The sequence below is a fragment of the Triticum aestivum genome, chromosome 4A, assembly GCF_018294505.1.
Source record: "Triticum aestivum cultivar Chinese Spring chromosome 4A, IWGSC CS RefSeq v2.1, whole genome shotgun sequence".
NCBI classification, from domain to species: domain Eukaryota; kingdom Viridiplantae; phylum Streptophyta; class Magnoliopsida; order Poales; family Poaceae; genus Triticum; species Triticum aestivum.
Window position 1 is genome coordinate 493,037,413 of NC_057803.1, and position 14,283 is coordinate 493,051,695.

At 44.4% G+C, this 14,283-nt stretch overlaps 2 protein-coding genes and 1 non-coding gene across 3 annotated transcripts; 1 reads left to right on the forward strand and 2 right to left on the reverse strand.

Annotated features, from left to right (window-relative positions):
* Window positions 1-5,068: 5,068 nt before the first annotated feature.
* On the forward strand, window positions 5,069-12,287 carry LOC123086547 (pyruvate kinase 1, cytosolic). Its single transcript, XM_044508306.1, has 16 exons — window positions 5,069-5,345; window positions 5,806-5,902; window positions 6,025-6,122; window positions 7,736-7,891; window positions 8,181-8,258; window positions 8,337-8,468; window positions 9,559-9,639; window positions 9,967-10,035; window positions 10,126-10,215; window positions 10,566-10,710; window positions 10,785-10,873; window positions 11,058-11,153; window positions 11,232-11,299; window positions 11,393-11,492; window positions 11,570-11,626; window positions 11,809-12,287. The coding sequence occupies exons 1-16, from the start codon at window positions 5,274-5,276 to the stop codon at window positions 11,971-11,973; spliced, it is 1,593 nt and encodes a 530-aa protein (XP_044364241.1). The 5' UTR covers window positions 5,069-5,273; the 3' UTR covers window positions 11,974-12,287.
* On the reverse strand, window positions 12,132-13,265 carry LOC123086549 (NAD(P)H-quinone oxidoreductase subunit T, chloroplastic). Its single transcript, XM_044508307.1, has 2 exons — window positions 12,847-13,265; window positions 12,132-12,759 (listed from the first exon to the last, which is right to left on the reverse strand). Exons 1-2 carry the CDS (start codon window positions 13,239-13,241, stop codon window positions 12,339-12,341), a joined length of 816 nt encoding a protein of 271 aa, XP_044364242.1. The 5' UTR covers window positions 13,242-13,265; the 3' UTR covers window positions 12,132-12,338.
* A 509-nt stretch (window positions 13,266-13,774) lies between these two features.
* On the reverse strand, window positions 13,775-13,847 carry TRNAA-UGC (transfer RNA alanine (anticodon UGC)). Its single transcript has one exon. It is a non-coding gene; the product is annotated as a tRNA-Ala (tRNA).
* Window positions 13,848-14,283: the final 436 nt, after the last annotated feature.

Here is a 14,283-nt window from a genome sequence, read left to right on the forward strand (position 1 = left end):
TCGGCGGCTTCCCTCGAGGAAGACCGCCGGATGCAATGAATGCCCTAGTTTGGAACTGCCGGGGGGGGGGGGGACCGCCGGACAGTTCGTGAGGTTTTGGCCCTCTCAAAAGCCAATAACCCCAAGCTTGTCTTCCCGTGCAAGACTAGGCAAGCTACTATGAAAATAGAAAAGTTACGTTAGAGACTTGGTCTGAAAGGTTTTCATGGTGTGAGTAGTGATGGGAGGAGTGGGGCTTAGCACTCTTCTGGGATGAGTCCCTCTCGATCATGGTGAATGATTCTTGTAATCGTTATATTGATGTCAGTGTGGTCGATGGTGGATCAGGCACATCTTGGCGGTGCACCTTTGTCTATGGAGAGCCCAGGGTGGAAAACCGCTATCGTATGTGGGAGCACATCTTCCGGCTTCGAGCTTTCTCGCGCGAGCCGTGGATGGTGTGCGGCGACTTCAATGAAGCTTTGTGGCAACATGAACATCTATCAAGGACAGAACGCTCGGAAGCTTAGATGGTGGCCTTCAGAGATTGTTTGGAGGTGTGTGAACTCGAAGACCTAGGCTTCTCGGGGATTCCATTCACGTATAACAATGGCCAGGACTCTGACCGTAATGTTAAAGTGCGGTTGGATCGTGCTTGTGCTGATGAAGCCTGGCGGGATACGTTCCCGTTAGCAAGGGTGGTTCATTTGGCCACCTCATGTTCGGATCATTGCCCCCTGTTGATACACTTGGAGGGTTTGCAGGACCAGCAGCGTCGACCCTCCTCCTTGCGTTATGAAATTATGCGGGAACGTGATTCTGGCCTGCCTCAAGTGATTGCGGATGCATGGAACAAACACAAAACTACAGGCAGCATGGGGTCGGTGGCCAAGTCCCTCCGGGAGGTTTTAAAGGATATGAAAGAATGGAGTAAAAACCAGTTTGGCAATGTGTTGAAGGATATTGAGAGGCTCCGCACACAACTGACAGACCTTCAGATGGCTGGAGCAGACCGTACTACAGTCCAGGATAAAATGAACCAGCTCGATGAGCTCCTATACAGAGAGGAGATGATATGGCTACAACGGTCGCGGATCACCTGGCTGAAGGAAGGTGAGCGCAACACCAAATATTTGCATCGGAGAGCGGTTTGGCGGGCCCGTAGGAACCTGATACAACACCTACGGATGCAGGATGGAACGTGGTGCAGTGTTCCATCAGATATGGAGAGGATGGCTCACTCCTATTTTAAGGAGATCTTCACAAAAGATCCAACCCTATCCCCGGACGAGGTGTTGGATTGCATTGCTCCAAAAGTTACAAAGGAGATGAACATTATGTTATGCAGGCCTTATTCCGAAGAGGAGATCTCTAATGCTTTATTTCAGATCGGGCCCCTCAAAGCTCCGGGTCGCGATGGACTACCTGCTAGGTTTTTCCAACGGAATTGGGCTCTACCCAAAACTGAAATTGTTGCTGCGGTTCATGAGTTTTTTGCGTCTGGAGTTATGCCGGATGATGTTAACGATACGGCTATTGTGCTAATTCCTAAGGTTCCTCATCCCAAGGACCTGAAAGATTTTAGGCCAATAAGCTTGTGCAATGTTATATACAAGATCATCTCAAAATGCATGGTCAACAGATTACGGCCTATTCTTAATGATCTCATCTCTGAAAATCAGAGCACCTTCATCCCGGGGAGGCTGATTTCTGATAACTCTATTATTGCGTTTGAATGTATTCATCATATCCAGTCAATAAGGAACAGTGCAGAGGATCTTTGTGCTTACAAACTTGATCTCTCCAAGGCCTATGACAGGGTGGATTGGGTGTTCTTGGAAAAAGCCTTGGCCAAGTGGGGCTTCTCACCTGAATGGATTGCTCGAGTTATGGCATGTGTTTCGTCGGTGAAATACTCGGTAAAATTTAACGGGAAGCTGCTGGAATCCTTCTCTTCGTCGACGGGCCTCCGTCAAGGTGATCCTTTATCTCCTTTTCTCTTCTTATTTGTGGCTGATGCTCTCTCTGCATTGGTGGAAAAGGCTGCAAGGGAGAATGGTCTTAGTGGAGTCAAGATCGGTAGGGGTGCTCCGGTGATTACGCACCTATTATTTGCGGATGATTCCCTCCTATTTTTCCATGCTACAAATCAGCAGACATTGTTAGTGAAAGGGGTGTTGAACACATTTGCGACGGCGACTGGACAACTCATAAACCCGTCGAAGTGTTCCATTCTTTTCTCAAGCCAGTGTCGTTCGGATATTATTCAGGAAGTTAAACACACGCTGGATATCACCCTAGAAGCGTTCGAACCCAAGTACTTGGGCTTGCCGGTTCCGGAGGGGAGGATGCATAAAGGGAAATTTGAGACTCTCCAAGAGCGTTTGAGGAAAGTGCTTGTGGATTGGAGTGAACAGTACATGTCGTCGGGGAACAAGGAGATTCTTATTAAGTCAGTGGCACAGGCCATACCAGCATATGTAATGAGTGTCTTCAAACTCCCGGCTTCTATTTGTGATGATCTTACAAGGATGATACGTCAGTATTGGTGGGGGTAGAGAACGGCAAGAAGAAGATGGCATGGATGAGCTGGGATAGGCTGTGTCTGCCTAAACCCATGGGGGGCATGGGGTTTAGGGATATGAGGGCGTTTAACCAAGCGCTACTAGCTAAGCAAGCCTGGAGGCTCCTGGATAGACCAGATAGCCTATGTGCGCGGTTGATGAAGGCAAAATACTATCCTTCTGGTCAGTTTTTGGATATGGTGTTCCCGGGCTCTGGTTCTGAGGTATGGAAAGGTATTCTACATGGCCTTGCGTTGGTCAAGAAAGGCGTCATCTGGCGGGTCGGTAAAGGCATGATGATCCGCACCTGGCGCGACCCTTGGCTGCCCCGGCCGTTTTCCTTCCGTCCGATAACTCCTAAGGGAAACTGTCATTTTAACAGAGTCTCTGACTTTTTGGATGATAATGGTGCATGGAATCAGACTCGGCTGAGGGAGTTCTTTTGGCAAATGGATGTTGATCACATCCTGAGAATGAGAACTTCGCCTCGCCAACGTGAGGACTTTTTGGCCTGGTTCCCGGAAAAGAGTGGGGGGTTTACGGTGAGGAGTGCATACAAGCTGGCTACATATGATCACAATGTTATTACAACAAATGGTGCCTCGAGTACTGCCCCAGATGGGAACCGGTCAGGATGGAACTACATCTGGAAGTCTAGGGTTCCTCAGAAAATGAAGATCAACACATGGAGATGTGTGACGGGGACTTTGGCAACGCAGAGTTGCAAGGCATACAGACATCTGACGACACGATCAACCTGTCAGATTTGTGGGGTGGAGGAGGAGGACTCATTTCATGCCTTGGTGACTTGCTCACATGCACGTTTGCTCTGGATTAACATGCCTACCGCTGGCCACTCCCGGAGGATGATTTCTTAATCCATGATGGGAGAGAATGGTTAACTACTTTACTGGCGAAGTGCTCGACCGATGTCCAGGACATGCTACTTATGTTTATTTGGCGGATTTGGCAGCTACGTAACGACCTGATCCATGGGAAGGAGATCCCTCCTATTCCAGCCCCTGTCAAATTCCTTGACAACAGTTACTACAAGTCCATTAAGCTGGCTGCATGCTACACTACGGAGGAGATCATTAAAGGAAAAATGTCAACCGGGAGATGCCGATACCAGACCAAAAGGGCAGGGTCATATCGTCTCCATGGCCGGTGCCTCAGCCAGGTAGGGTGGCTCTATCAGTTGATGGCTCGTTCCTGAAGGAGGATGGATCTACTGCTGTTGGTATGGTGCTTAGAAATGACAAAGGAGATGTCCTAATGGCTGCCTACCGTTTCATCTTCTATTGCAATGACCCGCTGGAAGCAGAACTACATGCGATCATGCAAGGTTTGGCCTTAGCACTACAACACTCTGACTTGCCGGTGGTGGTTCAGACGGACTCGTCTGAAGTTTTGTCTAGCTTCACAAATGATGCACTTATTCATTCGGCGTATGGACAGGTCGTCATGGAGATCAAAGCACTTCTTGGTACCAGGGAGTTTTTTCCTCAAAAGATTACTAGACTTCAAAATAGAGTTGCCGATCGGTTGGCTAAGTATAGCCGCACCGAGCGTGCCACGGCTGTCTGGCTGCGCTCGGTTCCACCTTGTATTGAGGACTTGTGGCCTCTCGACTGTAACTCTATAACTCTTTAATAAACTCCCTTCACCCTCACAAAAAAATGAGGTTAGCTATGATACTATACACTACGGATGTACTCCCTCCATTCCTAAATATTTGTCTTTTTAGACATTTCAAATGACTACTACATACGGATGTATGTAGACATATTTTAGAGTGTAAATTCACTCATTTTGCTTCGTATGTAGTCACTTGTTGAAATGCCTAGAAAGACAAGTATCTAGGAACGGAGGGAGTAGTATCATATACTCCCTCCATTCCACAATGTAGTGCTTCCTCTATCTCCGTGCTTCAACTTTGACCGTAAATTTAACTACCAAGACCGATTGCGGCGGGAGCAAAAATTATATTAGTGGATTCGTATTCGAAAGAAGTTTTCAATTATATAATTTTTTCTCCCGCCGCAGTTGGTCTTGTTGGTTAAATTTATGGTCAAAGTTAGACCTCGAGAAGCGTGAGCGCACTATATTTTGGAATGGAGGGAGTACTAGTATCGCCGTTACCACCAGCCTAAGGGCATGTACAATGGTTGATAAGACAGTCTTATCTTAAATCTTGCATGTAAATTAAAGATGATAAAAAAATATGTCTACAATGAGTTATATCTTAGCCTTATCTTCAATAACTAGCAATTCCTTAAAACATGGTGAGACAAATTGTGCTAAGAGATCATCTCTTGTCTTATCTTAAATAAGAGAAGACAAACCTTTTTTTATGAGTTCTCTCTCCTCCACCTTATCATTTATCCTATGTAGCACTCCTAAGATAGCACCATTGTATATGCCCTAAGGCCCTTCCGCGAGGGCCCACCCTTGTCATCAACGCCACATTTTGTCGCTTCAAACCGTCAACAGTTGTTTCATTAAACAAAACGAGATCGAAATGCCACGTCTGCAGTTCTTTTTTCCTTTCTTTCTCCCCACGCCTCGCTCTCGATCTCCTCTCCTCCCCTCCCCTCGCGGCCCCGCCTCGTCTTCCTCTCGCTTTGCCCGCTCGGAGCTAGACTCGATCGCATCGCGTCACATCCGAGGGAGGCAAAACCCTAGGCAGATCCCTCCCAAGCCTACCGCGACCTTCCGCCCCCGGAGGAGATGCAGGGCGGCAACCACATGCTCCTCGAGGAGCCCGTCCGCCTCGCCTCCGTCCTCGCCCCCGCCAAGCCTGTAAGCGCCTCTCACCTCCACCATTTCTCCCCTCCTCCCTCTACCGATCTCGAACTCTGCGTATCCGTGGTGCTTGTGGGTGGATTCGGGCTTCTTCCTCTGGATGTGGTTCACCATGTACAGTATGTGTGTGTGTGTTTGGTTGTCTCGATCCGATTTGGTGTGCAGAGAGGCCGGGGCGAGCGGGCGTGGCGGAAATACCGGTGACCTGTTTCGTCAGAATGTGAATGACCCGTGTCTCCAACGGGAGCGATCGTGCGGGATTGGGGATTTGTTTTGTTTTTTTACTGTTGCGTGCGACCAAAATGTGCCGTTATGATTTTGTGAAGGTCGTCTGATTTTCTAATTGCAAATCGAATCCTCTATTGGCAAGTGGGAGGCAACGAAATGGAGACAGTTTTGGTTTCATTTTCAGGACGCTGGATGGCGACCCTTATACATTGCCTGTGCTCTTTTGCAGAAAGTTTTCCCATCCCTCACTAAGATTGTTGGGACGCTTGGGCCCAACTCGCACTCAGTCGAAGTGATTGAAGAATGCCTCACTGCTGGGATGTCAGGTTTAACGACAGTTTTCTTTTAAACAGCTGGATTTATTGCAATGGGCCAGTCATGATTTTTCTGCTTTTGTTCTGATGATAATAATTATCATCATGATCTGTGTTTGTTTTCATTTTTGCAGTTGCGCGGTTTGATTTCTCTTGGAAGGATGCTACTTATCATCAGGAGACCCTCGACAATCTGAGGAAAGCGGCACAGAATGTGAAGAAGTTATGTCCTGTAAGTTGATTTAATGAATTATCTGTAAATGTTGATATGTATCTTTTGATACGCAAGTTATTCTTGGAGATTGAGAACTGGGAAATAAAAACTGTCGCAACCTTCAGTTATTTGCTTCCTCATAAAGGAAAAAAGAAAAGAAAATATCCTTTGTGATCAGTTTATCACCTGCGTTACTGTATGATAGTAGAGCAACTGAGCAAGTATTCTAAAATAGGTATACTAGGTCCTATACCATACCATTATACTCATATATAAGGTACGCTCACAGGTTTACTACGTGCGTTAGGGTGATAAAATTTGTTAGTGCACACAAGGGAGAAATAGGCAGTGCAGCAGTGCTGTGCGCACAGGAGGGCGGGGGGGGGGGGGGGGGGGGGCAGATTCGGTGGTTCATGGATTGAATTTGGATCTGTAGTCTGAATCTTGTTGATTATTCACGTCACTTACCGGTCTGTAGTCTGAGCAGTAGCCAGTGATATAGTTTTGACAATATGGGTTACATATTTATCAATGTAGACATACAAGTCCAGAGTTTAAAATGAAAAGCCGGTTACAAGGTCGAGTTCTTTATAATTGCTATAAGGTGATGGGCCAGTCGAGTAACAGTTACCTAGTGAATACCTATGTATGAGTCATGCTTCACACTTTTATTGATTTTGTAGGACTTATTGTGGTTTGTTTGTTTTGATTCACTTATGCCGTAATAGTGTTTCTGATGATAGTAACAATGCTCCGCTTTAAAACGGTGTCGTTGACTAAGGTTACTGCATCCAGATTCCATAACATTGTTTTATGACCTGTTGCTCTTCCATCACCCTGGTTGGCGCTGGGTCTGCAACAATGTTTTCCTAATAAGAGACAGTGCGGCTCATGAATGTGTTTTTATTTGTTTCAATTATGTTTTTAGCAGTAAGCATTGAACATTTGGGGAATGTTTTAGTAATGGGCATGTGCGCATATGTTAATTCTTTCTACATGCACATCACGTTTTCTATCGGTACGTGCGGTCACCTCATCATTATGTTGGTTTGTGTGGTAACTTTTATCGTCCAGTCTGTACTTTAATTTTCCATGCTTAGTTATTTCATGATGCTGCATATGTAAACTTTGCAGACCTTTTTTCTAACATATGGACCATATTCTAAATCTGCATCTTCCCAAGTTCCACATTTCAGCTCCGTGTGCATATTTGCTTTGTTATATGAAAAGCCTTCACTTACAAAAAATGGTTTATTGGGGAAATGCTAAACCTAGCTAGCTTTTTCACCTTGAGATATATACTGTTAAATATATGCATTCAGATATGTATGGTATTTGGAGATGCCTTTATATTTTGGTACTTCCTCATTGGTCAAATATATTCCTTCAGTTAACTTTAAATGTATCTTCAGTACCTGTGACTTGAGGCAGCAACCGTCTGTTCGCATATTGCCATTGTTCAATATTTTGTCATAGTTAAAATTTAGAAATTCATTTATGTTCATACCATTTCAGTATCTTATTTTGGCTTGTCTTGTACATTGTCTTTATAAGCTTCTATGGTGATGCTCTTAAGATTGATGCTAAGAGTCATATGATGTCAGCATCTAATTTCATCTGAATATTCATAGATAATGCTGGATACAGTGGGTCCAGAAATTCAGGTTCACAATTCAACTGGTGGAGCAATCGAGTTGATAGGGGGGAATCATGTCACAATAACACCAGATCTTTCTAAAGCTCCTTCGGCTGATATCCTACCAATTAAATTTGGCGATCTTGCAAAAGTAAGTGAATAATAAAAATAATAATTAGGATATGAAGTATTATAATGCATTATTTGAATCATGTTTATCTGTATGCATTTATAGGTCGCTAGGTTCCTTTTTGCTCTGTGCAACCACCACTTACATGTTGGCATTAAAGTAAAATTAATAGATTTTACGCAACAAACAAAATCTATTTGACTTCTCTATTGTGCTGGGGAAACTACTTGGTTGTAATTTTTTTGCTATTTCTGAAGTTCACAATTTGGAATATTGCATATTTAACTTTGTTTTCATTCCTTGAGTTCAGGTTGTGAAGAAGGGTGATACTCTTTTCATTGGTCAATATCTTTTCACAGGAAGTGAAACAACATCTCTATGGCTTGAAGTACGTAAATTCTTAGATTCTACTCATATATGTGACATTTTCCAATATTGACATGTCCTTATATACTATAATCTACAGGTTACGGAGACTTCTGGTGCAGAAGTGATTTGTTATGTGAAGAACACAGCTACACTGTCGGGGCCCATTTTCACTCTACATGTTTCACAAGTACATATCAGTATGCCCACTTTGAGTGAATATGATAAACAGGTAATGTGCACTACTTTTGAGTTTCTGTACAACACTACTCAGATATACACTCTCATAAATCTATCGCAATGTTTTCCTGTACAAAATATTTCGACTAGCTACTTTTTGTAGTAATATAAGGTCCCCAACTATGTTTTTTGTTTGTTTTTATCTGTTAAAGTTTTTTTCTTACCAACATTTAATGGTATAAAGCTATGACTTGTTCAGTGGAAGAGACCACTCACGAGTCACGCATTACAAGTTAAAACGCTGCACAAACCAAACAATCTGTTCTGATCCCATGTTGGATAAAATCGTAAATACAATGGCAACTTGCTTCTTTCTGGCTATTGTTGATCTTTAGTTGCGGTTGAGGATTTGTTAAATAACTTGGTTGAGGATTTGTTAAACAACGTTCTTTAGAAGTTCAACTTGCTTCCTCTTTTGTCTCTTTTACTTGCCGTCCTTGAATGTGTGCAATCAGCCCTCTAAAACTTTGACAACCAATGTCTACACAAATATTTAAACACATCACAAAAACTCAATGCCATCATTTTTTAATCATATTTTGATAAAATAGAACAAGTGTTAAAAGGTACTCCCGCTGTTCACTATTATAAGATATTCTAACTTTGTTCTAAATCGGATGTATGTAGACATGTTTAAGTGTGTTTGTTAACTCATTTCAATCCGTATGTAGTCCATATTAAAATATCCAAAACATCTTATAATTGTGAACGGAGGGAGTATCTATTAGTCTGTTGGATGCTCTGTCCAAGTCCAAAACAAGTAAAAGAAAAAAAGGGCAACCTGGTGCATGTAGCTCCCGCTTGCGCAGGGTCCAGGGAAGGGTCCGACCACTTTGGGTCTATAGTACGCAGCCTTTCCCTACATTTCTGTAAGAGGCTGTTTCCAGAACTTGAACCCATGACCTCATGGTCACAAGGCAGCAGCTTTACCACTGCGCCAAGGCTCCCAAAACAAGTAAAAGAAAATAGAGGAAATAGTTTATTTCAAGATTGCTTGCACGTAAAATACATATTTGTCGATGCTGTTTTATAAATTCACATCTTCCCGGTCATCCTAAGCACCTTTTTTTTTCCTACAATAGGTCATATCAACATGGGGGCTGCAAAACAGTGTTGACATTATATCGCTTTCCCATACCCGCTCTTCTGAGGATGTCAGGGAGGTGAGTTTTCTTTTCTGAATCATCCACTCTTGCACCTGAATCATACATATAGTTATTCACACACCTGCTTCTTGATTTCCTTTCCATGGTTTTTGTAATACCTTGTTTAGAGGCTTTTCATGCTCTTATGTGCACTCAACAGCAATTAGATTCTTAGAAGCTTAGTGATGCAAATTGCCAGTCAATTGAGTAGATGGGATTTCATGAATGAGCTCTTGTATGTATCTACAGTTTAGACTTCAAATATGAATCAATTGCCAGTCAATTGAATAGAAGCTTAGTTAGCTGGGGGAACACTGCTGATCCTCAAATATATTTTTTGTGCAGCTTAGAGCCTTTTTAAAATCTCATGATCTTCAAGACACACAGATATATGCGAAGGTTGAAAATGCTGAGGTAACTATTGTTTTTATGATGATACTGTTCTGTTTGTTTCACTGTTATATTATGATTAATTTCATCGTGCAGTATTTTCTTTCTTTCTAGGGTTTGGAACATTTTGATGAAATTCTCCAAGAGGCAGATGGTATCATCATATCGCGAGGAGACCTGGGAATTGACCTCCCACCAGAGAGGGTAAATTTTGGTCTTCCTCAAAATACCCAAATTTTGCACCTTGTAAACCCTAAGTGTTCTCAGCTATGTGTCTAATCATTTCCACTCACGGTGGTGTGTTGCCTTGAAATGATAGTACTAGTTATCATTTTTGACACTATGACGCTATTACATTTTGGGACGGAGGGAGTAGTGCAGAAATGTCTGTACAAGAATATCTTTGTTCTTATGGTGCAAAAGTTACCATTTATGTTCTTATCAGTTTAAAGTTAAAACTAACTCATCTAGCTGTTTTAGGCAGCAGATACTTTAATATCAGTGGATTCCTTAATTGTTGCTTCATTTCATAACCTACAGTTTTGGCTCTTCAGGTGTTCATGTCCCAAAAGACTGGTATTCATAAATGCAACATGGCCGGCAAACCTGTGATCATTACTAGGGTTGTGGACAGCATGATTGACAATCTGCGCCCTACTCGCGCAGAAGCTACTGATGTTGCAAATGCTGTCCTAGATGGTCTGTAAACCTGCACTGTTCTTAGAACTAGTCATATTTGTAGGTACTTATTTCGTATACTGCTCTCATTGCAGGAACTGATGGCATTTTGCTCGGTGCGGAGACACTTCGAGGGCAGTATCCTGTTGATGCTGTGCGTACTGTGGGCAGAATATGTGCAGAAGTACGTTCCTACCTCATTCAATAATAACTTGTGAAATAATATTTTCTCAAATAAAGTACTCTCTAATTAATTGATGCAACTTTAGTACAACTTTGACTGCGTCAATTATTTTGGATCGGTGGGAGTAATAATAATTGTAAACTCATCTAAATTGACTGGCTGATCAATGATACCATTCTTCTAGGCTGAGACCGTGTATAACCAGTCACTTCACTTCAAGAAAGTAGTGAGGCATGTAGGTGAACCAATGGCCCATGAAGAATCTGTGGCATCATCAGCGGTAAATACATCTAAATCATTAAGCAGGACATATTCTATTGTTATAGAACATTAATAGCAATCTTTTGTGTACATATAGGTTCGTTCTGCAATGAAAGTAAAAGCTGCTGCAATTGTTGTGTTCACCTTCTCGGGGAGAGCTGCTAGGTGCTCTATACTACACAAGATCAGCACTTGATTAGACATGTTTCTGTCATGCAAATATGCTATCATCTTTACTTGATGCATCGTCTTCTGCAGGTTAATTGCTAAATACAGGGCCCCAATGCCAGTTTTAGCAGTTGTGTTCCCACGCGAGGGCTCTGATCCATCGAAGTGGCGTTCTTATGGCACGACACAGGTAAGTAACAGGCGTATCTATCTGTATGTGTTTTTCTTTAAAGGGATCCGTAAACTTACACTTACTGACTGTTACAGGCGAGGCAATGTTTTTCTGTGAGAGGTGTCTACCCTTTGATGGGGAGTACTGACGAGGTATGTATGCACTTCTTACTTGGTGATACCAGAGCAAGTTCTGTTATTTCCAATGTTAAGCATATATGGTGGCTCAGGATGCTTTTTGTCTACGGAGCAACTATCTGAGAGTTGCATTGAACTTTCTTATTACAGCTATTAACTTTCTGAGTCCAAGCTTAATATTTTTTATCTCTTAACAGGCTGAAACTGGTGGGCTCACCAAGGAAGAATACGGGATAAAACTTGCACTGAACTATGGCCGGTCAGTCGGCATAATAAGGCCATACGACAGGGTGATTATTTTTGAAAAGATCGGTGATTCTTCTGTTGTCAAGATCATCGAGTGCGACGATTCTGAAAGATGAATGACCCTTCTCAGGCAACAGTTTCAACTATATGCCTGAGATTGCCTCCTCTTTTTGTTCTCCATTCACTTTGACCAGAGATAAAAGAGTAGTATAGCACGACAAGGTTGCCCTGTTTAGCACCTTGGTATTTTAGATTTACATACTTGTTGCCCTAATAAAGTGAAGAGAGCTTCTCATTCACTCAAACATCCAAGTTTTGGACAAAATTATAGGATTGTTGAGATAATACCTATGAGTGATTCCTAGCTTGTATTTCATGTTACATCATACGCTATATGACATATTATCTGCTATTACCTTTGCATATACTATATCATTCGTGTCTGTAGTCCAGTACTACCATACAGCATCTTTCTGTTCTATCAGTATTGCTCCTTGAAGAAGAGGGCGTAGATGATGCAGCAGATGCTGAAGATGATGATGCCGATGTCGAACGCGAGGGCTGTCATGGCCTGGTCGCTGAGCTCCATGTTCTTCCCGCCAAGGCGATCCACTGTGTCGGGCACGGGCTCGTAGTTCTGGAGGTCGAGCTCGTAGGGGTCCTCGAGGCGGGACCTGAGCTGCTGCAGCCGGCGGCTCTCGGCCTCCTGCGCCAGCGTCCAGTCGTAGAAGCGGCGGCTCTCCTCCTTGCTCAGCACCTTGTACACCTCCCGGAGCCGGATGAACTTCTCCGACGCCGACTTGAGCGGCAGCCTCGTCGTGTCCGGGTGGTACTCCTTGGACAGCCACCGGTACGCCGCCTTGATCTCCTCCAAGTCCGCGCCAGGCGATATTCCTAGGAACCTGGTTATGCCAGAGAAAATCTGGTGCTGTCAGTTTCAGGCAGATGGACAAGAGACGCAGGGTGAATTCTGTTGGTCTGAGCTCAACTGGTAGTGTGACTCGGACGGGTTGTTGATGAGGTCGGCGAATCGTCGCCCCATCGGCTCGTCCTTGCGGCCGTCGCCTTCCTTCTTAGCCTTTCCTCCCACCCACCCTTCGTCCGGGTCGGACCAGTGTATCCTCGTGTCCACCGTCTTCTTCATCCCGGGCCCTGCCGTCGACGCCGCGGCTGTAGCCTCTGGGGATGGTTCGGCGTCCGCCGTGCTTGCCGCGACGACGAACCTTGCGCGACGTCGGCTCCGTTCGTCGTGCCGATGGAGGAAGGCCGTCAAGGGGCTAGACGACGCTGTGGATGCCGCCATGAGGCGGCAGCCGTGCAGTACTTCCGAGGAATGAGCACAGGTAGAGGTTACGGAGGAGTTTTGAGGTGCGGTTGTGTTCATGCCAGTTGCGGTGGGGAGCGGATGAGGGCACCACATCGCATTCGCAATGGTTCAGATACGACGGGCTTCGGGTGTCCTGCGCCACATGTTGACACTGTTTTTTCCCCGGTAACGAGAACCAGAGGGAAGAAGAAACCAGAGAAATAAACCATGGCCTTGTGAAAATGTTAATTTGTTTCAGTTTGATACGGACCAGATGATCATTGTGAGGCGCTCGTTATTTCTCTACTTATAAATCCGCAAAAAACTAATATAAATCCACGTTGTTTTATTTGGGGATAGGGATGAACCGGCCTTCCCACGAACGAGCAAAGCTACCCTGACCGTGCAAAATAACCTCCATTTCTCACCGCCACAAACGCTCATGTTAGCTCGTCGTCCAAGAAATGGCAATGAAGCTTCGCGTATGTGTTCTGTGGGTAATGTAGACTTCCAGAGGTGGTATTTTTCGTTCTGATAAAAACATGGACAACAGGTAAAAGAAAGGATACTCAAAAAGGAAAAACATGGGGACAAAGTGAAAACAAAAAATATGGAGATGCGGGGGATCGAACCCCGTGCCTCTCGCATGCAAAGCGAGCGCTCTACCATTTGAGCTACATCCCCTTTGTGTTGTGATTTCTTTGTTCGGTATGATATTGTTTTCTTCTCATAAACGCTGTAATGCCCCCACGCTACTACTGTATGTGCTGCATTACTAAAAATAAATGGAAAACGTTTAGAATCTACCGGATGATAACAGGGAAAGATAAACCAGGCGCATTGATCGACACGTTCCCAGCTGCAGCCTTTCACGTCGTCTCTCCTCCGCCCGTTATTCCCCGTCTCTGTTCGTAGAGAGGCTTCCATGGCGACGCAAAACACGACAAGTTCATGGAAGCGAACCAGAAGGCGACGGCGCCAACCACCCTGCTGCATCGCGCGGCATAATGAAGGACGGTGGAGCCACACTGCAACTCCATGGAGGCGACACACACGCATGGGGGAGGCGGTCGCTCGTCGGCACTGCCGACGATGTGATGCAACGCTCTACGACGACCGT

Excerpts from the sequence above, each read along its gene's own strand:
- LOC123086547 (XM_044508306.1), top strand. The coding sequence starts at position 5,274 with ATGCAGGGCGGCAACCACATGCTCCTCGAGGAGCCCGTCCGCCTCGCC. Across the intron at positions 8,469-9,558 it reads TGAGTGAATATGATAAACAG|GTCATATCAACATGGGGGCT; the intron begins GTAATGTGCACT and ends TTCCTACAATAG. Across the intron at positions 10,874-11,057 it reads TGGGCAGAATATGTGCAGAA|GCTGAGACCGTGTATAACCA; the intron begins GTACGTTCCTAC and ends CCATTCTTCTAG.
- LOC123086549 (XM_044508307.1), bottom strand. The coding sequence starts at position 13,241 with ATGAACACAACCGCACCTCAAAACTCCTCCGTAACCTCTACCTGTGCT. Across the intron at positions 12,760-12,846 it reads CCGTCCGAGTCACACTACCA|GTTCCTAGGAATATCGCCTG; the intron begins GTTGAGCTCAGA and ends TGGCATAACCAG.